Source organism: Lepidochelys kempii, chromosome 1 (genome assembly GCF_965140285.1).
Source record: "Lepidochelys kempii isolate rLepKem1 chromosome 1, rLepKem1.hap1, whole genome shotgun sequence".
Lineage (NCBI taxonomy): Eukaryota > Metazoa > Chordata > Testudines > Cheloniidae > Lepidochelys > Lepidochelys kempii.
In genome coordinates, this window is record NC_136380.1 from 267,365,497 (window position 1) to 267,390,252 (window position 24,756).

Below are 24,756 nucleotides of genomic sequence, written 5' to 3' on the forward strand. Positions count from 1 at the left end.
GTTTTGGTAGATCTGTAATTGATTGAAGGATTAGGACTAAGACATAGGAGCCTATACCATAAGTAGAACTATACCTACTAGCAACAACTAAATATTATCTCCAGTTAAGTAAAAGTGTAATAAAAGCTAGAGAGGGAGATACAGATTTCTGTGAAAAGAGCTAAGGGAGAATGTTTTCAGCTCTTTATACCTTGAACTTCTATACTATCTTCCAAGTGTTTCACGAAATTAATTTATCTTCAAAATGTCCTTGAGGCTATCCTGGGTAAATATCATGTCTTCCAGTTTACTCCTAGGGAAACTGATGCACAGAGAGATTGTGATGTGGCCAGGGTTACAGAGCAAGCTTGTGGCAGAGTCATTAATAGAACCCAAACCTCCTGAGACTCAGTCCTGTGTTTTAACCATGAGTCTGAATTTTTGTTCGTTTATCGTATTGTGTATTTCTTTTGTTCTTTCCCCCCACTCTCACCTTTGGAGGGATTTAAAGATTATGGAGGAAATTAAGGATTGAATGTCTAAAGGAAGACACCAATGTGCAAGATGATCATCTGCAAGAAGCAGTGGATTAAAGTGAGAATAATGTGTTTTATCAACAGTTGAAATTGTTGGTGAAATATATTATGGCAAAGAGTACTTTACTATTGCAGTGGATTTAAGAAATGATTAAAATGAGGATGAGGCCAATGTGGATGAAAATCTTTTGTTCTGCTTTTGTTGGAGAGTTTGACTTCTGTTTCAAAATGCAACCAACCGATGGAAAATATAAACGTTGAAGAACACAAGACAGACGTAATGCAAGAAAACCTCAATAAGAACCTAATGAAATGTTGAAAGTTTCGCCTTTTTAAAATGTATTATATTTTTAAATACTGAAAGATTGCTGAACTGTGAAGAGCTTGAATTTATGGCAGAGGAAAAATGACTATATGAGATTTTGGGCTGTATGATAAATATGTTACTGAAAGAATGTTGTCTTTTTGTATACATATTTTCTATGAAGCTCTAAATCTCACCTCCTAGTATATTGAATATGGCTAAGTAAACTATAAAAACGGAATTAAGAACTAACTCAGTAATTTCTACTTGAAAAATCTTAATATTTTCAAAAATGTGACACACTTTTGCTTTTTGAAATAATGCAGTGGGATGTATATTAGATCTGCACACGGCTTCAGCATACAGAGTCCAAGAAGAATGTGCAACTTTAATAGTTGGTGTTAATGGTACAATTAATGCCACAAATGCTAAACCAAGATGCGGACATATGTGATAATTACTCATTTACAGATTTTCTCACTTATACAACCATTATTTTTGTAAGGATGATCTGGAAGATCCAGGGAGAGTTCCTCTTGACAAAGTAACTAAAATAAAAAGTTCAAGGATCTCTGGAGTCCAGAGAAGAGCTCTAAGCTCCAGTATCCAAATCTTTTAGCTCCTGGAAAGGACTAAGGCCTTCCAGTGAAGCTATGGGTGTTTTTTTTTAAAAGGAGTCCATATATTTTAGGTGCCTAATATGGATAATTGGTGCTTAACCGAAGGCAACCAAATTTTAATATTATGTCCTCTGATCTTAAATATTGGTTGTTAGTTCAGAATTTTGTGTCACATTACCTGCCAGTCTCCACCTTAAATCATCACCTGCACAGAAAGTCAGGGTAGCTATGGTGAAATGTCTTCAGTCCCAAGATTATGAAGATTTCCTTTGTTAAGTTCATCAAGATGTTGACAGTCTGTTTTTTCCTTGTATATAGTATTAGCATTGAGATGCATAAACCCAGGAAGCCCAGCATGACACTCTCCAGAGATGTCCAGTCAGGGAATAACTGACAGATGCAAAGATAACAGGCTGGGGAGCATTTGTGGGAAAAACATTAGCATAGGGGAAGTGGTCAGTCAGCAAAAGATTTGCTGTACACTGTATATCAGTGCACTAGTACTCTGAACTGTAACAATGCATCTTGCTCTGAGGAAACTGATGTGTTTTCTCAGATCACACAAGGCAGTAATAGTCTACAAAAACTGACCGAAGGAACCTTAAGCAATCTCCCCCAGAAGAAACCAGCTCCTGTTTAATGGGATGAAAACAAATCTGAATCATCAGCTTGTAGTCGACCGAGTCTCTCTGCATGTAGCAGCTCATCTCAACCACAGGCACGTTGATTGAGTGGAGAGGAATTCCATCCTGGGGATCATAGTCAAGTGAAGGAGGTCTTCAGCTGGTTCAAGACAAACAAGGGAGTCCCTTTGTTCTCTTTATATCAAAGGACAACTACAAGGTACATACTTCTGCAGCAGATGTAGCCATGGCTCAAGTTGCTTTCTTAGGAAAATGTCACTTCAAGATGGCCTGCACTTTTCTGCAAATCCTCCTCATGTGAAGAATTATCAGGAAGGCAGAACTCCCTCCCCCTCCATTTTCACTAGGGGGCTCAAAAGGGCTTGTTCGTGAAAGTAACCTTTGGATATTCCTACTTGTGAGATGCTTTTCCACACCCCCGCCTGGCCTGGGAGAGGAGCAGTGGAAACACTAGAACCTTGCTGCTGCATGTTCATGCCAACTGCTCACCTCCCCCTCTTCCTCAGAGTTCTTCTTTCATGTGACTTCTCTTGGACTCGGCAGAAGGAATTGAGATAGCTGGATCTGCACAGCTCTTTTATAACGGTGGTGCCGGAAAGAGTCTGCTCCGTGCACAAGAAACCCACTCTACTTACAGTAATGCAAGCTGGGAACGTGCTGCTTTATTCAGCTACATAAGAGAGTGGAGGAAACACCCACTAACTAAACAGGAGGTAAAGGAGGAGTGGAACATGGCTCCAACGCATAATACTCTGAGTAACTCAGTTAACCCCTTGATTGCCATTTTACTACAGGCTCCAAACATTTCATACAGCAACAGAGCATTTATGTGGCCCCAGTCCTCTCTGGGGGACTGCTTTCTGGATAGCTCTCAAGCTCCGTTCTACAAGGGGGTTGCATCACACAAGCATGACTATGCAGAGGCAACTCGCTGCAAGATCCACAGTTACCCTGGTGTAGGACCATTTTAAGAGATCATTATGATCATATTAGTCTGGCTTTCTGCATAGCAGACTGGACATTTTTCACCCCATGATTCCTGCATCAAGCACATAATCACTAGCTGATCTAGAACATATTTTTAGAAAGATATCCAGTCTTGGTTTAAAGTTGTCAAGTGACGGAGAATTCACCACATCCCTAGGTAAATGGTTCCAATGGTTAATTACTCTCACTGTTAAAAAAATTGTATCTTATTTCTAGTCTGAATTTATTTTATCTTCAGCTTCCAGCCACTGGCTTTAGTCTAACAGACAATGACAGAACAAAAGAGCTCTCTGCTTTCGGAAATCCCTTCCCCATGTAGGACTGTGATCAAGTCCCCAATTAACCTTTTGTTGTATAAACTAAATAGCTTGAGCTTCTCTAGCCTCTCGCTGGCAGGTTTTCCAGGCCTCAAATCATTCTTGTAGTTCTTTTCTGAAACAATCTTGCCAACAATCTTTTTTAAAATGTTGACACCAGAACTGGAATCAGTATCCCTGGAATAGTCTCACGAATGCTATGCCTTGGGGTAGTATCACCTCCCTATACCTACTCAGTATTCCCTTGCTTATGCATCCAAGGATCCCATTTGAATTGCCCTGTGAGAATATGTTCAGTCACAGAGGCACCCCCCGCCCTACACGCACACACATAGAGGTGCTGAATTAAGGGGCTGCGAGCTTCCTCCCATCCATCCCTGCACTAGTGCAACCATGAAGCTGCCCCATAGATCACAAGCACTGAGCATTGTTCATTTATCCCATGGCTCAGCAAGATGTGTAGTGTCTGTAATTACAGCTGGGTGAATTAGATCCTGCTTTGAATAAGTGTACAGGAGTCTAGACTCTCATGACTAGCTAAGGTTAATGCAGTGTTGTGGTAGCCATGTTGGTCCCAGGATATTAGAGAGACAAGTTGGGTGAGGTAATATCTTTTATTAGACCAACTTCTGTTGATGAGATAGAGAGACAGAGAGAGAGAGACAAGCTTTTGAGTTTACACAGAACTCTTCTTCAGATCACCTGAAGTTGGTCCCAGAAAAGAGATTCCCTCAGCCACTTTGTCTAATAGCCAAGGTTAAAGCATTTTTCAATTCCAACTTTTACCATTTTATTTGAGGGTAGGGGGATGGAGTTACAGCAGAAATGGTATAAGGTGGTTGTCTGTTAATCCTTCCCAAGTTCTCAAAATATTACAAGCTCACTCGCCATGTTTAATAGATGCAACCTCTACTTGGTGGGGGCAAAGGGCTGTTTGTCTTGAACTCCATATGTATGTTTATGAGGGAAGTAGGAAGAAGGGAGAAAAGTGTACAACCTTTTCTCTTCTCAGCCTCTCCACTTGTTCTCCCCTGTTAGCTTGAGTTAGAATGGTTCATAACTTGGTTGGGTACTGCTCTTCCGGCAGATAGGGCACCTGGAATGCAGAGACCTGAGTCCTAATCCTGACTCTGCCATTGACTCCTGTGTGGGACGTTGGACAAGTCCAACTTGGACTGTGCCTCAGTTTCACCATCTCTAAAATGGAGATAATGAGGCTGGTGAAGTGCTTGCAAATCTAATGAAAAGCGTGACCAAAGTGACAGGTAAAAGTAGTATTTTATTAGAACACTTACACTCTGCACCAGTATTTTGGTTATACCGGTGCAGATGTGTCTCAGGATTTATGAGAACATTCTCAGACAAGTTTTAGACATGTTTTAGAGAGCAGGGCTAGCATTTTTTTTCACCTATGGAAATACTGGACTGCAGGAAAAAGGAGAGTAGATTAAAAGAAAACTGGGAAAGAGTGAGGTGCTCAAACATTCTGTGGTATGATTGGCCATTACCTGAACAATGGATGTCTGAAATAGTAGAAAGAAAAGGAGGACTTGTGGCACCTTAGAGACTAACAAATTTATTTGAGCATAAGCTTTCGTGAGCTACAGCTCACTTCATCGGATGCATTCAGTGGAGGAAGTTCACAGGGGGGAAAAAGGCTAGTCATATTTTTTTCTTTGTGTGAATATATTTTATGAAAGTAAGAAATTAAAGCGAGGTTGACAGAAGCAATGAAAGTTTCTTAACACAATTCTTCTAAAGTGTCCCAAGTTGTAATGGGACAATGATCTGAGGAACCTCCTGTATATTTGATCTATCTGTATCTATTTTGTGGGAATGTGATTTCATATGAATATGCATGTTTTGTTGTTTTGTTTGAATGTTAATAGTTTGCATTTATTTCTTTGTGCATATATTAATATTTATTAGGAATAGCTGATGACATTTTTTCTGTCCTTCACAGTATCCCTTTGCAAAATGTTGCTAGTTGCTAACCTTTTCTCACAGAGCTCTGTGTTCCTGGTATTAAGTGGCCAAGGTTTTTTTTGTTTGTGTACACTATTGTTCAGATAGGAGGGTGGCTATACATTTTGTTCTTTTCTTGTTTTGAGGTAGCATGTTCTAGGGGACTGGGAATTGGTAGCTCCTGAATTCTAATCCCAACTCCCCTACTAACTAGTTTGTGACCTTGGACAGTCACTCAATCTCTCTTCTTTGGTCAGTTTCTCCATATTCAAAATAGAAAAAAAGCAAACTTACTTAGCTGCTTCGCAGGGAATTTGATACTTCATTGATTACTGTTTGTTCAGCACTTTGAAGCCACAGAAGATGTATACAGTAAATGCTAAATACTATTTTCTTCAGTGGCAGGAAAATCTTGGTTTCTGCATAAAAACCCATTGTCCTTTATAACATTAATATTTTTCCTCTCTGCCTAAATTTTCTATCCACTGAAACATCAGTAGCACAGAACTGTGTTATGAGAAGTGCTACATCCCATTGGATGTTGCTATAGTCATATAGAATGCTCTTTAAATCACTTTAGTGCCTCTTTTCAGAACTTTTACATTTCAAAAAATAATTTCTCTTAAGTCCTGATCCTGCAAATAGTTACTACTGGGTGTATGGCTGATTACTGTGCATAGCCTGCTCACTGGGACTATACACAGGAATCAGTGTCGCACCTGGCAGTAAGTTTTTGCAGGATCAAGCTGTTAGTCACTGTGAACATTTTGTCCAAATCAGAACTCAATTAACACCTTGCTAAATGAGATATGTTCTATAGAAGATTGTACTCCATTATACAGAGTAAAGCTGGGCTGAGGTAATTCTTTAGGAGAATTAATATTAACTGTAAAAAGTACCTTTGTAGACTACTAATGCACTATAAATATAGTTAGTTTTGCAAAAGCGTAGTTCCCTTCCTTCACCCAAGTGTCACTGCAGGCAGTCAGAAAGTCATTCTGGAGTGCCTCTTCAGTGGAAGAGTAGGCATGAGAAGTTCTGAGAATATGGGGTAGATAAAAAGAGGAATCAAGTGACCCGAAAGAATACTCTGTGAAACAGCTTAAGAATATGTGGGCAAGAAGAGTATTTGGGGTTGCATTAACACCTGGCCCTGCTACTGGGGAAATGTATTTCAAGATAGTTAGTAGCAGGGTGAGCCTGAGGAGGACAGGAGGGCCAGAAGCAATGTCCTTAGATGTGGGGATATGTTTTGAGATGGATAGCAGAATCAGGATGGACAAGAAGGAAATTGGAAAGGTCAAGGCTATGTTTTCATTAGATATTTCATGACATCAAAGTGTACTGTCCTGTGGATCCTGGAACTCAAATTATTAAAGTCACCAGTGGGATACAGAACCAGGAGATATGACTTTTGGGAAACAAAATGGGGAGCCAAAAAGTGAACAACAGATACGGAAGGGTTTAAAAGATACTTATGGGGGGAGATAACATTTTAAAAAAATATCTCTGGAAACTTGAGGGAAATAAAGACAAGTGAAAGATACTAGTTTGCTACCAGCCAATCTGGGAGGACTTGCAGGTTAGCCCAGAGAAAGCCCATCTGCTTTTGCCAGTCACCAGAATGTTAGCAGTGACCTAGCCTGTCACCCTGCAAGGCATCCAGATTTCACACAGCAAAAGGTAAGGGCAAGAGTCACTTTCTTGCACACAGTTGTGTCTATTTGAATGCTAACTTTTTTGGACACTGATATTAAATTCTTGGTGTTGTCTTTAGCTGCCAGCTATGCTGTGTATATTGCAGTTAAACTATTGATGTACTAATTGCTAGCTATTTTAGAGGCTGCAGTTGCATTTCTCATGTGTTTAGTGCCTTTTGTTGCTGCCCACTCAGGATACTGTGGGCAGTTCCCACATCTGGCGCTTATTTTAGTTGCTTGGCTACTATGAAATGTTATCTTAGCATTTCTTGTAGTGTCACAGTGGCTTTTCTCGATGGCATCCCCACTAAGGAAATACGCAAAAGGGGCTGACAGACGCTATGCCTATATTGTTCTGTTGCTTTTGCTACAGTTACTGCAATATGATCCTTACTTTACTGTTGTTAATGCAGGTTTCTTGTAAAATATTGGATGGACAGTGTAAGACCAATGCTGCCCATTTGATTAACTTCAGAGGGATGCAGTAGAGGGCAGTATTGGGCCCTAAATGTTTGAATGAAAGGGAATTACTGTTGGAGGGAGATGGTTGGTGATCACCTTACTCTCTTTCATTTTCCTCTATTAATAGCTACAGTGCACATGGAATTTTAAAGTTATTTCACTATTACTAATTTTTCCTGATTTCACACCCACCCAAAAAAATCTCTGTGAACCCTCTCGCTCCAATGTAACTCGAAAACCAAAATACAACTGGCCTTTTGACTGGTAAAAAACAAACTGAAAGCAACCCATTTTGCCTCCTCTCTCACCTTTTTCCATTTATTTATTTTTGTTTATTTATTTTCTATTTACAGAGCTGGGTTTCACCAGTATTTCTGATTAAATTATTTTTATTGTATGCGCAGTGTGAAATCTCTTCTGAAGTCTCTAAATAAACTATATTTTTAAGTAAGTCCAAAAAATGTTTTGTCAACAAAGAAATGAAAACTGACTCTAGGTGCTGCCATTTTTAAACTGTTGTTGCTATCTTTTTCTTTTCATACTCTTATTCCTGCTTTTTGATGGTTGTAGTGCATTAATATTTACAAGATGAGATGCAGTTTTCTGTTTATGTTAGCAGTCTTCTGTCTGTGAGATATGGACCAACCAGAATGCAGGATTTCCTTTCTCATCGATGCATCAGGTTCATAATGTAAGATGCTGTAATAAACGGCTATGTTGTCACTGTATGGAAGTGTAATGTGTTGCCATGATGTCGTTAGTACTTATATATGGGTGTCGTGTTGAAATTGCAAAACAATTTGTACTGTCTGCTGACGTGTGGGATTATGTGTGTGTACATTCATTTATCATGGTGTGTGATTAGTTTTATGTTGATTGTGTGACTGGAGATGAAGGAATTTTTAGTTCTAGAGTTAAGTTAAAACTTACCTCATTGTAGATTTGATGCCTGTTCCAGCACTTTTTGTTTGCTCATTTATTTTAAAGCAAGAATGTGTAAGTTGCTTAGTTTGTGCACCCTGTTTTGTGCATCAGCCTTCCTGTTAATAAGCAGGATCTACATTCCTCATACCTAACTGATGAACTTTGAGATGATGCCCTCTTTGCTGTGGCAGTAAGCCATTTTTTGTGAATTATATGTGACCTTGATAATGCCCCAAATTTATGTAATTTATGTGAAAAACTGTGCTATTCAAGTGATAGTAAAAAGTTATCTGTAACATGCTGTATGGAACACCCTCTTAATAGTTTACGTTTTCCCCATATATGATACTTTTAAGAGGCTCATGAAGGTCCCATACACATGACATGACTGCCATCTTGAATTACCTCTGTGGTAGAAGGATACCTCAGCTACCATTCTTTAGAAAGTTTCAGAGTTTCTTCAAGCATAACAAGAAACTTTTTGAATCATTTGAATAAAAAACAAAGATTTGAAAGGTTCTGAAATGGCCATAGGAAATCTATCTTCTGACTGTGGATGTTAAAAAAAAATTGAACTAGATTTTTGACTGGTCCACAGAACACTTAAAATTCCTCCAGGGACAAAAATTTTAAAATTTCAGCTAAAAGCACTGTCTTGTGTGTGCTCCTGTTTATAGTCCTGGTAACTAATGCATAGCGCTGGAACTAAGGCACCTGGCTTTACTGGTGGACAATTACAACAAATAGTCTCAGTTAAAAAACAAAATTTAAAACCCTTTAAAACAGGCCTACTCTAGCTTTTCTGTGTCAAGTTTTGTACCTTCCATATTTTAGAAAGAGATTATGAATGGTTTAGAGAGTTTATAAAAATTGTTTGGGGATTACTTCTGACATCTCTGTCTCTGCAGTCAGATTCCTTAGTTACCTTGAGTCAAACTGCAGGAGGGAAAAATTAAAACTAACGTATGTGCAGCAATTCTAAAAATGGCCTAATAGTTTTAATCTACTTTTTCAGTGTCACTTAATTAATATCTAATAAATCAGTCTTTTCTAGGGCGAGAAGCAAGAATGGTGTGGTCCACTGGGAAGCTGGAGGTCTCCCCATTCCCAGTGATATAAAGTACTGTAGGAACATGAGATACTTGAATTCAAAGCTTTGACATTTATGGCTAGAAAATCCATCACTGACAAAGGACTGAATCTTGCCCCGCTGGACTTGGTTTGGCGTAATTTTGTGAGGGGAAAATCCATATTTGTAGGAAGGAAGAGAAGGAAACATTTCTCTCTCAGGGTAGTTTAGGGAAAACAAACAAACAACACAGTAGCTGTTGGAAGCTGGGGCGGGGGGAGTGGTATGGAATGTTAAAATAAGCCCCAAGGAGACAGACTAGTGGGCATGGGATGCCACCACAAGCATGTGATAAATTGCTCTGGTATTTGACAAACTAAAGACATGTAATGAATAAATTTATCACATGTGTCTCCAATTCATCACAGCGATATCACCTCCACATATATGGTGTGTTGTAATATGAAATATTTAGTTGTTTGGTTATCTCTGGGTCTTACAAATAAAAGTACTGAAATCAAAAGATTTACAAGAACATACGTGCTATTTAAAACTAAATTAAAGATGATAGGTCCAGTGTCGTAGCTTACAAATGGAGACCATTGTATTATTTTTATAGTGGCTGAAGATGCATTAGGTACTTGCGAATGGCCTGAATCCCAATATACGGACCATGAGTTAGTATCCAAACTCACCCCTCAGGTTTTTTTATTATTCGTAACTCAAACGTTTAAGCCTAAGCTTCCTCCTCAAGCCCTACAGTTTCCCTTTAGGATCTCCTCTTGCCCAAAGAGCTGCTTCCACTCCTTTATATCCTGGATGGAATAAACTAGACTCCCCTGCCAACATGACTCAGCTATAATTGTCCTAAATTTCAGTACAGCATTTTATTGACTCAACAGAAAAGCCCTTTATTCCTACACAGGGTCGTAGAGTCTGCCCTGTTACCCCACAGAATAAATAGAAAGACATGGTCCCCATCCTGAAGAGTTTACAATCTAACTTTAGACCTGATGGGAAGAGTGAAGGTGAAAATCAGTAGGGAGACGATGGAGTAAGGATAGACAAAGGCTACTGCTCTGTTTATACAGGCATGCGTATTTGTTCCAGTCTAAGTATTTTCAAATAGTAACTGCTATTATTGACTTAGGAGAAATAGCGGGTATTGGCAATAGCGTTGTTTAAAATTATAAGGAGCTTGGTAGGAGGCAATCAAAAAGAAATGAGATGAAAATATAGCTTCAGCTGAATGCTAAAGAACACATGATATAGTTACAAAAGAGCATTACAGGGCTCTGTGGGTAACATGCCTTCTTTTTTCATCAATCAAAAATTATCCACGCATACAATGTTTAATTGTTTGCAGCATTTCTTAGTAGTTGCTATCTCTACGAGAAGATGCTGATTGGAATACACAAAAGGTCTTCAACTCCAATAGTCTGTCAGTAACAGCAGGTTTCTGTAGCTCTCTCAGCTGTGTTATGTATTTAGATCCACCATTCTAGTCCCAAGCACTTTTAGGGTAATTTTATCAATTTTTTTTATCTAAATTGAAAGGGAATAGGGTCTTTGTTTCTATCATTGTATTTATTAATAGAGTGATTAATACAAAGGAATGGTATCTGTACAGTCCCTCTGCAAGTGTGTCATACTTGATCTTTATTGTTTCATCTGAAGATTATTTCTTATTTCCTCAAGATTGTTGCTTCTTAGCTCCTTTATACATTAGACCTGTCTGTTAGCAATATTCACTGTTTCTCCTGCCACTGCTCTCCATTCAGAGACTGAAATATTGGTTCCTGAACAGCTTTTAAAGGTTTTTTTAATACTTTTACTTTTAATATCTTTTGTGCAAAAATGGTCCAAATTGTAAATTAATTTACTCATTTTGCTCCTCATTTAATCTCCTACTGCTATCTGTCCTCTGTGTATGGGAGTAAATCCTCTTTGGACCAGTGCAGCATGGGGGTCTAGAGACATGACCCAGTGTCATCTCTACTGTGGGACTCCTGTTCCTACCTTATTAAAACCCCTGAAATAGTCAGGGTTCAAGAAGCAAGGATCAAAGGCATTACCTTTATGGCTTCTTTACTCCATCCATCCTTTTATCAGGCCTGGTCCATGGCAATGTCCTCTTGCTACATGCATGAGGCATGCCCCCCGGCAGAACAGTTTCCTCCTATAAATTGTCCAGCAGATCTTTAGTTCATTAAAAGCCACTACTGAAACAAAAAAGCCTTAAGGCAAGAGGATTTCAAGTGTTCTGACATCTAGGGGCCCTTGAACAATCGACTATTAAGGACGACATAAAGTCTCCTGAAGGATTCAATCCTGCTCTCCTTTTAGCTGGTAGTAAATCCTGCATTGAATTGAGAGAGAAGAAAATCAGGCTCCAAATCAATGCCCTTTCTTTTTAATCATATTGAATCAGTATTTCTGTAAAAGAGGGTGAATATTCTCTGAACACATCACAATATGCCCTAACTGGAACAGTGGCAACACTGCTTTCCTTCCAAAATGTGAATGTTGCAGCTATGCAGTCTATACTGCTAACTTCTGCAGAGGGACATTCCGTAGAGCTGCTAGGTACTTATAAGGTCCCTATTTTTGGAGTATCTAAGCAACATTAAATAGGCAGATTGTGAATTACTGTACTGTACCATCTGTGGATGGGAGCAATAATCTTGGCGTTAAGCGGCTTCTACTTGTTTTATGATGTGTACACTTGCTTTAAGTTATCACATTGGCAGAGTAATATTGATGTTTCCAGAGTTACCTCTTGCTTTTCATTGCAAAGTTGTGCAAGTTTCTGTCCTTTCACTACTGTGTGACACATGAAAATGGATGTACCATCCTTGTTTTGTTTACTCTGTCCTGGTTTAATTGATAAGGTGGTAGTTTGCTAGACTTTTAAATCGCTCTTTGGTTAGAATATTTCCATATGTTTTACATCAATTAAGTGTTTCCATAACCTTTTTTAAAAGGAATCTTAACCCAATTCCATTTTTCTATTAAATTACATGTTAATTAACTGCCAACAATTTGTTGCCAATTCCAACCCAAACTGAAAAAAGTATTGCAAAGATGGTAAATATCCTTGTAGATGTAGTGGTAGAAAAAATGGTAGAACAAATCAAAGTAGAAAATAATCACATAGGAGAGGAAAATGGGGAGAGGGAGAGAGAGAGAATCTGTTGCAGAAAAAAGAGAATTTCTGAAGGTTGATCATAGCCCCAGAATTATACATGATGGGGAACATCCATGTCTGAATCATCAAGTTTGTGATGGCCTTTTGGACTGGAACTCTACAACCTTTTACTCTGGGAGCAAACTATAACCCTGATGAAACAATTTAGGAGAAAACTACAAGCCCGCTGATTATCCTGGAGTGGGTTGGAGACATATCTGGCCCTGAGAAAAATGTCAGAAGAGGGTAACAGAAAGAGACAAAGGTAGTCATTAATACAAATGTTAAGTGTGAATGTGAAAAGGAAATAGTGTTAAATATACAGGCAGACATCAATAAAAGGTGATCAAAGTAAATGTATAGGTAGAGAGATTAAAGAGGAAAGAATAATGTAGACAATAATGATTTAAAAAATGAGTAAAAAAAAAACACAGCTCCTAGCTCAGGAGATTAAAATTTGGGGGATAATAGGGAGAAACTTAAAATGATATAAAACAGTAAGAATTGTTCACAGCAAAGAGAATTGATGCATACAAAACATTTACAATACATTAGGCAACTGGGCTTTCAAAGGTCTGCTTATAACTATTTTTGTTAACCTGAAAAATAATCATATTATGAATTTGCCTCATTCCATAGTGAATTGTTGATGACTGTTGGTGGCAACAAATTGTCTTTGATTAGCTGGTGGTGGCTCACTGCCCTGGCACAAAATTTTACTCTTCAGAATTGTTTTTTGCTTTCTAAGAAGTGAAATTGTGCCTAATTACAACAGCATATTTAGCTTTTTAGCCTTATATGTTTGTAGACAATAAGTATTTAAATCATATCACAGTCTGAATTATTTAGATTGTTTGGGAAAATATACATATTGTATTATCAATTAATGACATAAATTGGGGTAATAGGAAATTTGTTAGCTGTGTAGAAAAATCTCCAAAACACAAAGCAGAATTATTTTTCTATGAATGGGAGGGATTTTTCTATATCTTATGGCTTTTCAAGAGCTCTCATTTTCATACATATCTTTCAAACTTAATCATGTTTTTGAAAGAATTCAAGTGTTTACTTATTTTATTCAAAAAGTAAACAAATTAAGTTCAAGCATCACTGAACTGTACAGAAGGTGATTCTTGGATTATAAACTAAACCATGAAAAGTATTATACAAGTTGTATTCATATATTATATTATTTACATAACATAGAGATAGTAAGTACACAATAAATGTAAATTAGATAGAGCAATAGAGAGCTAACTTTATAGCAGATTTGCCTGCAACCTATGTTATTTTTAGAATAAATATGATTTTCAGACAGGAGACTGGGGAGAACCTTCAATTACCTTACGACCACCTAACGAAGCGACAGCATCAACTCCAGTACAGTACTGGCAACATCACCCAGAGAAACTCATCTTCCAGTCATGTGATTATAAAGCATTTGTAAGTATTGGTAAAATCAGTGCTTTGGTTTCTGATAGATTGCATATATATGTGTTTCTGATCATGTTAAATGCTGACGGTGTTGAGTTTTTTAATTTATAATATTTTCCAGCAACAGGAGGTTGTTCTTTATTTTTAATGGACCAAGGTATTTCCTTTGAAACAATTCCATAGTTAATAAATAAGAAGCAAACATCAGAAATATTTTTTGTTTTGGTTCTCTGATGTATTACAGCCCATGCATCTATAGCAACTGAGAAATGATGCCATCAGAAAAAGGCTACAGGGCTATCCAAGTGACAATGAAAGCAAATGGCACACTTTCTGTGACCATGCCGCATTCCCCAATCTTATAAACTGATGCTTTTATACACACAGCACACAAATTCAGCCACAATAGAATTTTCAGATAGTAAGGTATCTATTACAAAGACGTTACAAACACCGGTAAAATTTCAAGGGCTCATGGCCCCATATCCTACATGTATCAGACAAAAAAAATGAAATCCATTTCACTTTTCAGCTTTTTTTCCATATTTTTCCTTACAAAGTTTACTAATTGACAGCTATTTGTGTTTAATGAAACTTTTCCTCTCAAAGCTCATCTTACCTTGCGCTTTGATCCAGCAGTGAAGTCATAATCAAATATAACCATTGCCCATTATTTCCATGGCACTAGATGAAAATGTGCATAAACCAAGGATCATGGGTTCTTTGTCCCTGCAGGATCAGTCAGAAGACAGGATATTAAAACACATGGGGCACCAACGTTCTTTTATACACAGACTCTCATTTGGGGTGGAATAAAGGTGCAATGCCTCAGCTGTAGCTCCAGGAGGCTGTGACAAAATCTTCAGGGAGCCCAAGCTGTTGTTACTCTCTAAGAGGATGCACCATTCCTTCTCCTTCGCACCTGGCCACCTGTGCTTTGTCCTCTGCCTTCTTTGGGGTGTGAGCTCTTCCTCCCCTTTGCTGTGAGCACAGGCAGTAGAAGGAAGCTGGATTCTCATCCCTCTGGCTTTCCTGCAGGCAGCATCTGGCCACCTCTGCTCTTCAGCTGGTGTGAGGACCCTTCTCAGTAGCTGTTAGCCCCAAAGGGTCGCTAGTGGGGAGAGCTGAGCCTGCTGCTGCATGTCTAATAGCACTTTGGGGGTTGGGACTGGCTTTCCCTTCCCTCCCTTGCCCTCCTTCTGCCACGGGCTCGACATTGATGAGGAAAGAGACATTTTTTCCATGCCTGTCTGCCCATGTGAAAGTTTTGGAGGAAATGTTAAGTGGCTGTGCCTGTGCCTTGCTGTCAGAGCAGCACAGGAACCACATTGTGCAGGGGCAGAGCACAGGAGCAAAAGAGCAGGGGCAGTTCCTGTGTGCCCTCTCCTTGGGCCTGTACAAACAGGGAGGCCCAGTCTTGCCCAAACTGTAGATAAGCAATGGGTGAGTCTCCACGTAAAATGGTGCAGCTGTAGCGCTTCAGTAAAGACGCTACTCCACAGATAGGAAAGCGTCTCCTGCCGACGTAGTGAATCCACCTCTGCGAGAGACGATAGCTGTGTCAACTGGAGAAGCCCGCCCGTCGGCACTGCATTGCTCAGGGGGGTGGATTTTTCCAATACTGATGTAAGTTTATGGTGTTGACCTGGCCTATAACAGCAAAGGGAGCACAGAAAGACGTTAGCTGAGGGCTGGTCTACACTGAAAACTTACATCAGTGTGTAAGAAATCCATGCCCCTGAGAGAAGTAGCTATACCAGCCTAACCCCCAGTATAGCCAATTCTAGGTCAATGGAAGAATTCTTCCGTCAACCTAGCTACTGCCTCTTGGGAAGGTGGATTAAATACAGCGATGGGATAACTCCTCCCATTGCCATGGCGAGTGTCTACACTGAAGCAGACAACACATCTGTACCAGTTTTAAGTGTAAGCATACCCTAAGACTATATGCTTTAGTTTAAATGTTCTTAGATCAAAGGTCGTTCCAATGTGAATGTTCTATCTTAAGGGCCCAAACTTGTTTCCACTGAAGTCAATAACAAAACCCCCATTCACTTCACTGGGGCAGAATCTGTCCCTAACTGGGACTCGATCCAAGACTTAGATAGAATCACAGATGTTTAGCTTATATGCTTCAATTTCAATTTATTTTATAACCTACAGTACTTAACTGAATAAAACTAGACTACCGTATATTTATGCAGTTGCACAGGGCTTTCTTACCTTTCTGTCTTAGCTGTAATGCACCAGGTTATGGCCCTCAGTACTGTACTGTGCTCCACTACTATCTATCCTGAAACAAGTGTACATTTTTACCTTTTTTCAGTCCGCATATCTGTGGCACACAGGTGTGAACTAAAGTCTTTAAAGAGACTTTCTGACTGTAGGCCTAGAAACAGTGTATTTTAAAAAAAGAAAAGGAGGACTTGTGACACCTTAGAGACGAACAAATTTATTTGAGCGTAAGTTTTCGTGAGCTACAGCTCCCTTCATCGGATGCATTCAGTGGAAAATACAGTGGGGAGATCTATATACATAGAGAACATGAAACAATGGGTGTTACCATACACACATAACACCCATTGTTTCATGTTCTCTATGTATATAAATCTCCCCACTGTATTTTCCACTGAATGCATCCGATGAAGGGAGCTGTAGCTCACGAAAGCTTACGCTCAAATAAATTTGTTCGTCTCTAAGGTGCCACAAGTACTCCTTTTCTTTTTGCGGATACAGACCTCACGGCTGCTACTCTGAAACCAGTATATTTTAACTATCTGTGCATATTGATTGGCTCACATCAGCTGCACATAGCTTAGCTTTACTGTCTTCTGCAACTCTATAATTATATACAGTGATGTGATTTTTGCAGATGGCTGCTTTAAAAAAAGTGGTAAATGCTTTGTTTTGCAATCAGATGCAATTTTTTAAGATGGCACTCTGGAGTGCTTTCTGTTTAATTTGAGGAACTACTTGCTGGTACCACTTACAAGTTCTCCCTCTAAATTCATTTGTTAGTAAATGTTCCTGTTTTATACAGAATATGGAGTAGCAACCTCCATTTGAAATTCCAGTATCTCAAAGTATATAGTAAAAAAAAATCCAAATCCTATAATATTTAGGCTACCTACTACTATTCTGGTTTCCTCAGCTTTTTAGCAGTCTTTTGTAGATTTGTCTTTGCTCTGGATTTTAACTACAGAAAATTGAATGTACTCTTATTTTAGTATTTAGGTTCTATGCTGGTAAAAGAGCTTAGAGGCACAGAATCAACACAGGATGCCTGTGCAAAAATGAGGGTAAGTCAATACATGTATATTTTCCTGTCTAATAATTGAAATAGTAGGTACTGTTGAGTGAACTAAAGTTACCACTTTATAATGCCACATTATGCATCTATTTTCCTTGAAATTACTTCGGTATTCAATAGAAAGTCCATTCTGCCCTTGATCTTGATTTTAAGTAATAGATGTTTTATGTAAATTTCAATGATCACACTAAGGCTAAAAGATATGTATATATTTGCTTTGTGTGCTAAATTTGCTATTAATTCTTTGAAAATATTTCAAAGTACTTTTCATACATTTGAGCATGCACATTAGTGAGAATAAATCTTTTTTATTTCATTAATGTTATGGCTTGTGCATGGTAATATAAATACAATTTACTAAATGGAAATATATATACTAGTGAATAATTTATTAACATGTTACAAAGTCATTATTTCCTAATATAGAGCACAGTCCTGCAATCACTTCAACATATGAATAACTTTACTTTCATTAACAGTCTCTTTCTGTTAATGAAACTACTCACGTATTTAAAATTTTAAAGATCAGGCCTATGGAGATAAATTCTTTTCTACCCTTTTACAGGAAAAAATGGCAGATATTTGCAAACTATTAAGAGCAAGTTTTTATGTTGACCTAGTGCCTCATTCTGTATGCTTAAAGAAATTATTAGGAAGCCCAATTTGGATCTGACAGTCATGATACTATTAGAAACAAAATATAGACAGCCTAGCTATACAATATCTATCCAATTGTAACATATTTTATTATGTGCACATTACAATCAACTGTGTTCTCATACGCATGTTAGTCTGAAGTGGTTAAGAATAATGAAGAATATAAGTACTGAGTAATCTATTGCAGATGAAAAACTGTGTGCATGGATGAGTATAATGCATTCATTGATTTATGGATCTTAGCGGCATCATGCATGATGCCTCTTCAGTGCTAGATTTAACATTTGTATCTGCTGTGGAGCTAGAGAATGTGTAAAACTCATGCAGTCAGACAACCATTTCCTTATTGGTTACATATCTACAGTACACAGGCTTTCACACAAGTTATTCTAGCTAAGGGCTGACAGTAATTTATGCTTTATAAATTGCCTGAAGATCTGTGTTTTTTCAGCTGACTGCATACTAATAATTCTAACTCGCATTGGATACTCCCCCTCTTGGTGGAAACTCACCCCTTTTTGAAGGACCCACAATCACAAATGTGTGATTTTGGGGGGGCTAGACAAAGGGAGAGTGTACTATCTATAATTTAGGTTTTAAGCCCCTCAAACTCAGTATTAACTTTGTTTTTCAGAAAGATGCATATACAGATCTGAGGGCAGAATTTGGCACCTCAGTAATATATGACATCCTCAATAAATTTATTATATTTGACTCAACTCAGAACAACATCAACATAATTATAAATATGCTGTGGTCAATTTATGAGTATTTAAAATGTGCCATCACTTTGATTCAGATTTAAATTACATTTCTTGAAGATTAATCTTATGAAAATCAGCTGAATAGGAATTTTAGATTTTCCCTGACAGTAACAGATAGCTTTATTGGTAAGATATGTGGAACTGATACAATTAAATACTATTCTATTGCTTTTTAAAATTAAACTCTTTTTAAAACATTTTAGTTTAGACAAAATTCTGCTGATGGTCTTATTTTTCATTGCAAGGAATATTCACATGAAAATAGAATCTTTCTTGCTTAGGATTTCACCTACTCGTGCTTCTTACTCTTTGGGCTTTCTCCTATTCCTATTGAAGTCAATGGCAAAAAAAAATCATTGATCTAAAAATCTTTTAATGAAGGAAATTATATCTGGCATTCAAAAATTTTTCCCTCTGTGTGTAGCCCAGTGGTTCCCAAACTGTTGGCCAGTCCCCACAGGGGGCAGGGAGAGCGCCACCCAGCCCTGCTCTGCCCCCAGCCACAGCCCCATCTCCCAGCCACGGCTCCACACCCGGCTGCGGCCCCAGCTGCCAGCCCCCACCACAGCCTGGCCGCAGCTCTGCCCCAGCCTCGGCCCCCAGCTGCAGCTCTGCTCCCAACCCCAGAGCTACAGCCCCAGCCTGGCCCCCTTGACCAGGCTCATGGTGGGGGCATGAACAGGGGTTGGAAGTACATGGCCATGAAAAGTTTGGGGACCATTGGTGTAGCCTAACTGTTGGCATCTGTGATTTAGAGGGATCAAATTGTCCTAAGCCATCTTGGGTCCTAACCTTGTTCATTACTGTATTTTATGCACCATTAGGTTTATTTATTCTTCTATTATGGTTCTATTTTGCTTTAATTAAAATGCACTAAGAAGATGTGACATTTAATGTATATTTGATTTTCTATCGGGTACCACTGGTACACCCTCGTTAAAGTTAGAATGATTACATTGATGTAACAGAGAACAAAATTTGGCCCGTTGCCTTTAACTCTTATTTTTCCTTTTACATTCGCTAAGCCTGTAACATACTTAAGTTTATGCTATAAATGAACTAAGTGTTAGTTATTCTTTATGGAGTCTGGCAGGTCTTGCTTTTGAAAAAGGATCTGTGAAAATTAGGTGCCTGGAATTTTCCTTAGTGTGGCTTGTGTTGCTTACCTTTGGCCTTATTCTGTTACAAGGAATTTTGATATTCCCTTGATGAATGTTATCTTCCCATCAGTAGATGCCCAACTTGATGATCACTTTAGATAAGCTATTACCAGCAGGACAGTGGGGTGGGAGGAGGTATTGTTTCATGGTCTCTGTGTGTATATAATGTCTTCTGCAGTTTCCACGGTATGCATCCGATGAAGTGAGCTGTAGCTCACGAAAGCTCATGCTCAAATAAATTGGTTAGTCTCTAAGGTGCCACAAGTACTCCTTTTCTTTTTGCGAAGTCTGAAAAAGACCCATCAGGAGAAAAAGTGTCTTAGTCTTCCTTAACCCTTCATGGAATCAGGAAAATTAGGGATGGACATAACCTACTTAGTATGTGATCTGATTTATCCCCTGCCCATGCTGGATTATTCCCTACAGTACATTTTCTAGTTGTTTGTGTTTCTAGTTCTGAACCTGGGGGTCGCAAGCACCAGGTCCAGGGGACTGGCAACCACTCTCTCTTGTTTATGTTGTAACATGGGGTTGCAGTATAGAAGAGATCAGAACCACTGTTTTATTAGGGATCCCTTTTTTGGTCACCCATTGTGCTTTTCAGGTTTTACATCCTAGTAAGTCAGGTGATGAATTTGTTGGGGAAAAAACTCTTCAGGGGCTTCTGGAAGTGATTTCAGCATGGCGCTCCCACTGAAATTTTTGATTGCTTGCTTGCATCTGCGAGCTTATCGCTGCTCTTGCATTCATCCAGAATTATGGACATTTGGCAAGAACTGCGCCCATGAGAAGGATTACTTTTTTCTCCCATCCACATAATTTGATTGGATTGGATTTATTTTTATGTCTGCCTGTTCAATTTCAGATGACTTCTCTTACAACATCTCTCCCTCCTTCTGCAGACCACAGCACGCACTCCTTATCTTCTTTCCACACCTGCTATAAGATGACCTTTGGTATTTCAAGATTAAATTTTTCTGTCCTGGCCCAAGATGCTTTTATTAATTATATTGAGAGATACATCCAAGAATTTAAGGACTTTCATCCAGCTCAGAATGAACTGGGAGATAGTAAAAGCTGTTCTTTTAGATTTATTGCCTTTGCTTCAAATCTCTGTAAGAACAGGAAGACAGAATAGAATGCCTTTGCCTTTGAAAAAGAAGTCTCCTATCTGGAGCTGGGCAGAGTCCTGTTTCTACACTAGGCTCACACTGGTGTCCACATATCTGAATTCCTTGAATATTGACTACACCAAGAGGGCACTATGTTATACTTACTACCAATTCTGTGAGCACAAAAGTAAGGGGGCTACTTCACTGCTAGTAATCTAAAAAACCCTAAAGTTGAACAACCAAATCATTCAGATTCTAAACAATCCGATCTACAGGGGCATTTGAGAGGATATATGAGAGGATATATTCTTTGGATCCCAGGGCCTCTCTAGACAATAGAAAGAAAGACTTTTCTGGATATGGGGATATGAAGAATCAAGGTTCTAGGGTCCCGATTCAACAAAGTGTGTGCTTAAATGCTTTGCTGAATTGGGATTTAAATACTAGTAGTGTCACACAGCTCAGTCCTTCCATCTTCAGTGATAGGGATAAGCAGAAGGTGGCCTTTCTCAGCTGATGTACCTTATATGAAATGGAGAAATGGAATAGACAGGGGCAGCCTGTCAAGGCCCAAATCTTTTCCTCCCCTCCATGTAAAGAGGAGAATTTGGATGGAGATTGTGGCCTCTTGGACTCAGTCATTCCTTCCCCCCCAAACAAAAGTGAGATAAGGAGATCATTTCCTCTCCCCTACATGTGCCAGCCATTGGAGCTGGCAGGGCATGCGGAGGGAGAGGAGGAGAATCCCACATGCTAAAAAAGTCTTAACAAAGTACTTCCTAAGTACCCCTGCCACTCTCCCCTCTTCTCCCACCCCCACATGGGATTTAAGCGATGTCATTGCCTAAAATCTGGGTTCTGTAATTTCATCTACTAGAGCATGAAACTCACATATTAGAGCTGTGTTTGTATCTTAGAGGGCTAAGATAAACAAAATTGATTAAAAAAATCATACTTGACAACTTGAGGCAAAAGGGCAGCATTTGTCAGATGCCTATAAAAGGTATTTAGCTCCGTGTGATTAAACTGGCTTGTGCAAAATATGATCTCAATCGGAGGCTGAATGTGTTTTGTTCGGGCTCAAACAAAAACAATGAATATGAAGAATGAGCGGGAAAATTGTTAGTGGCACAAGTCAGTGCTCATCAAGCACCATGAATAATACCCATCATTATCACATCAGATGGCAGATTTGTACGTAGTTTGTCAGGTATTAACTAGAGAGTTTCTGTATTCTTTATTTTTAAAAAAACTTTATGAATCAGAAATAAATGGTGACTGTAACTTACTCACATTTTTAGAGGGGTTTGATATGGCTTTTATTGCTGAAGATGAGCCAGAGTCTCTAGAAAAGCTTGTAACGTAGGAGGGAATGTTGGCAGCTGTACACTTGTTGCGTCCTGGGAGGATTCTGGGTGATGCTATTCAGAATTTTGCAAGATCTACAATGGTCAGCTGACCCCAGTCTTGTTGGGAATATTTAAGGAAGCTAACAATAATAGACTTTTCTTGATATATCTGAATAAAGTAGTAATGTCAGTCAACCAAAACAAGGTAGAGACCTACAGCAATGTACAAAGTACTATCTAATATAATTCATTAACGTTGTGTTTAAAGTATTGCAAGAGTGCTTATGGGCTTAATGGAGGAGCTGGCACCAAAATTAGGGCATAATTTCTGAAGTTGTTTATAAAAGAATGAATTCTGAATACTAACTAATGAGGTCTCTTCTAGCTAATGTGACACATGAAAGATTCATGCTACACTGTCATCATGATGCTGGATATGGAGAAGGCATTAGACAGGGTGGAGAGGAATTTGTTTGCTAATCTCAAAAAGCATATTTTTTGGTTAATAGTATGCATTTATTTTAGATAAATCCAACAGTTTCTATTCTATGTACTAATGTTGATCCTGATAGTAGAATTGGATCCACATGGGCTCAAGGAATCTGCCTATGAGAGTCTGACTGCAAGATTGGGGCATAGTTTCTCACCATTTCAAGTATCAATAGATGTAAGGCAAGGATGCTTCCAGTATCATCTTTTGTGTATTATGTCTTTGGACCTTTTTGCCATGGCCATTAAAACAAATATCTTATCCAAAGAGATTACATTAGTATTATATCCAATAAGAATATAAGTGATTTTGTAAAAACTCATGGAACCAAAGAAGCTTGCAAATTTGATAGAATGTATGAAGTACTTTCAAAATTGCCTGGCTACAACACTAATTGGACAAAAAGTGAATGTTTCTTACTATATTCTCTCTTACACAAACAACATTGTCTAAGTGGACCATACAGAAAGTCAGTAAGGATATGTAATCCCCAGAATAATTGTAAGTAAGGCACTTGTGGGTAAAATAAGGGCGAGTGAGTCCTGTACTGAAACACTGAACTTTGGGGGAGGTGGAACAAATTGCCACTAACAATATGGAGTCATGTTCAGACTTTTTCAGAAAATGATATTGACGCTACAGTTTAATTACATATTTGGTAATCTCCACCTATAATCTTCAGATAGCTTTAGAAAGCAAATACAGGCCATAATTAGCAGATTCATTTGTGAAAATGGAAAGCCTGGATTAAACTTTAAGATTTACAAACTCATAAACTTGTACTCCCCATTTATGTATTTATTATGTTGCTAATGGCTTGGTGTAATTGAGTAATCTCTTTAAATAGTATATGCAACATTCAATTTGATTAGTTATAGAGGAAAAATCTGGAAATTAACATGATTTTATATTAGCCAGTATATTTTATTAAGTTGTTAACAAATCATAAAATATAATAAAATTCTTAGTCTTTTTATTAGGGCTGTCGATTAATCGCAGTTAACTCACGTGATTAACTCAAAAAAATTAACTGTGATTTTAAAAAGTAATCGCGATTAATTGCACTGTTAAACAATAGAATAATTGGCATTATTAAATTTTTTGGGATTTCTCCAGTCTCAAATATTTCTATTTCAGTTACAACACAGAATACAAAGTGTACAGTGCTAACTTGATATTATTTATTACAAATATTTGCACTGTAAAAATGATAAACAAAAGAAGTAGTATTTTTCAGTTCACCTCATGGAAGTACTGTAGTGCAAACTTTTTATCATGGAAGTGCAACTTGCAAACATAGGGGTTTTTTGTTACATAACTGCATTCAAAAACAAAACAATGTAAAACTTTAGAGCCTACAAGTGCACTCAGTCCTACTTCTTGTTCAGCCAATAGCTAAGAGAAACAAGTTTGTTTACATATAAGGGACATAACGCTACCAATTCTTAATTACAGTGTCACCTGAAAGTGAGAACAGGCGTTCGCATGGCACTGTTATAGCTGGTGTCGCAAGATATTTACATGCCAGATGCACTAAAGATTCATATGCCTCTTCATGCTTCGTCCATCATTCCAGAGGACATGCTTCCATGCTGATGATGCTCATTTAAAAAAAAACCACCTTAATTAGATTTGTGACTGAACTCCTTGGGGGAGAATTGTATGTCTCCTGCTCTGTCTTACCCACATTCTGCCATATATTTCATGTTATGGCAATCTCGGATGATGATTCAGCACGTTATTCATTTTAAGAACACTTTCAGTGCAAATTTGACAAAATGCAAAG

General features: G+C 38.4%; 1 protein-coding gene across 10 annotated transcripts in view; it reads left to right on the forward strand.

Annotated features, from left to right (window-relative positions):
* Nucleotides 1-24,756, forward strand: part of ANKS1B (ankyrin repeat and sterile alpha motif domain containing 1B) — a 747,009-nt gene that overhangs the window by 679,408 nt on the left and 42,845 nt on the right. For 4 of the 10 annotated variants that reach the window (XM_073327424.2, XM_073327427.2, XM_073327428.2 and 1 more), the window contains 3 exons: nt 8,131-8,205; nt 14,009-14,137; nt 17,356-17,427. The exons of 1 other annotated variant lie outside the window; for it this stretch is intronic. In XM_073327424.2, coding sequence (XP_073183525.1) covers nt 8,131-8,205; nt 14,009-14,137; nt 17,356-17,427 — 276 coding nt within the window. The remainder of the gene's footprint in view (nt 1-8,130; nt 8,206-14,008; nt 14,138-17,355; nt 17,428-24,756) is intronic. 5 more of the 10 variants (XM_073327429.2, XM_073327435.2, XM_073327436.2 and 2 more) reach the window with 2 other exon arrangements.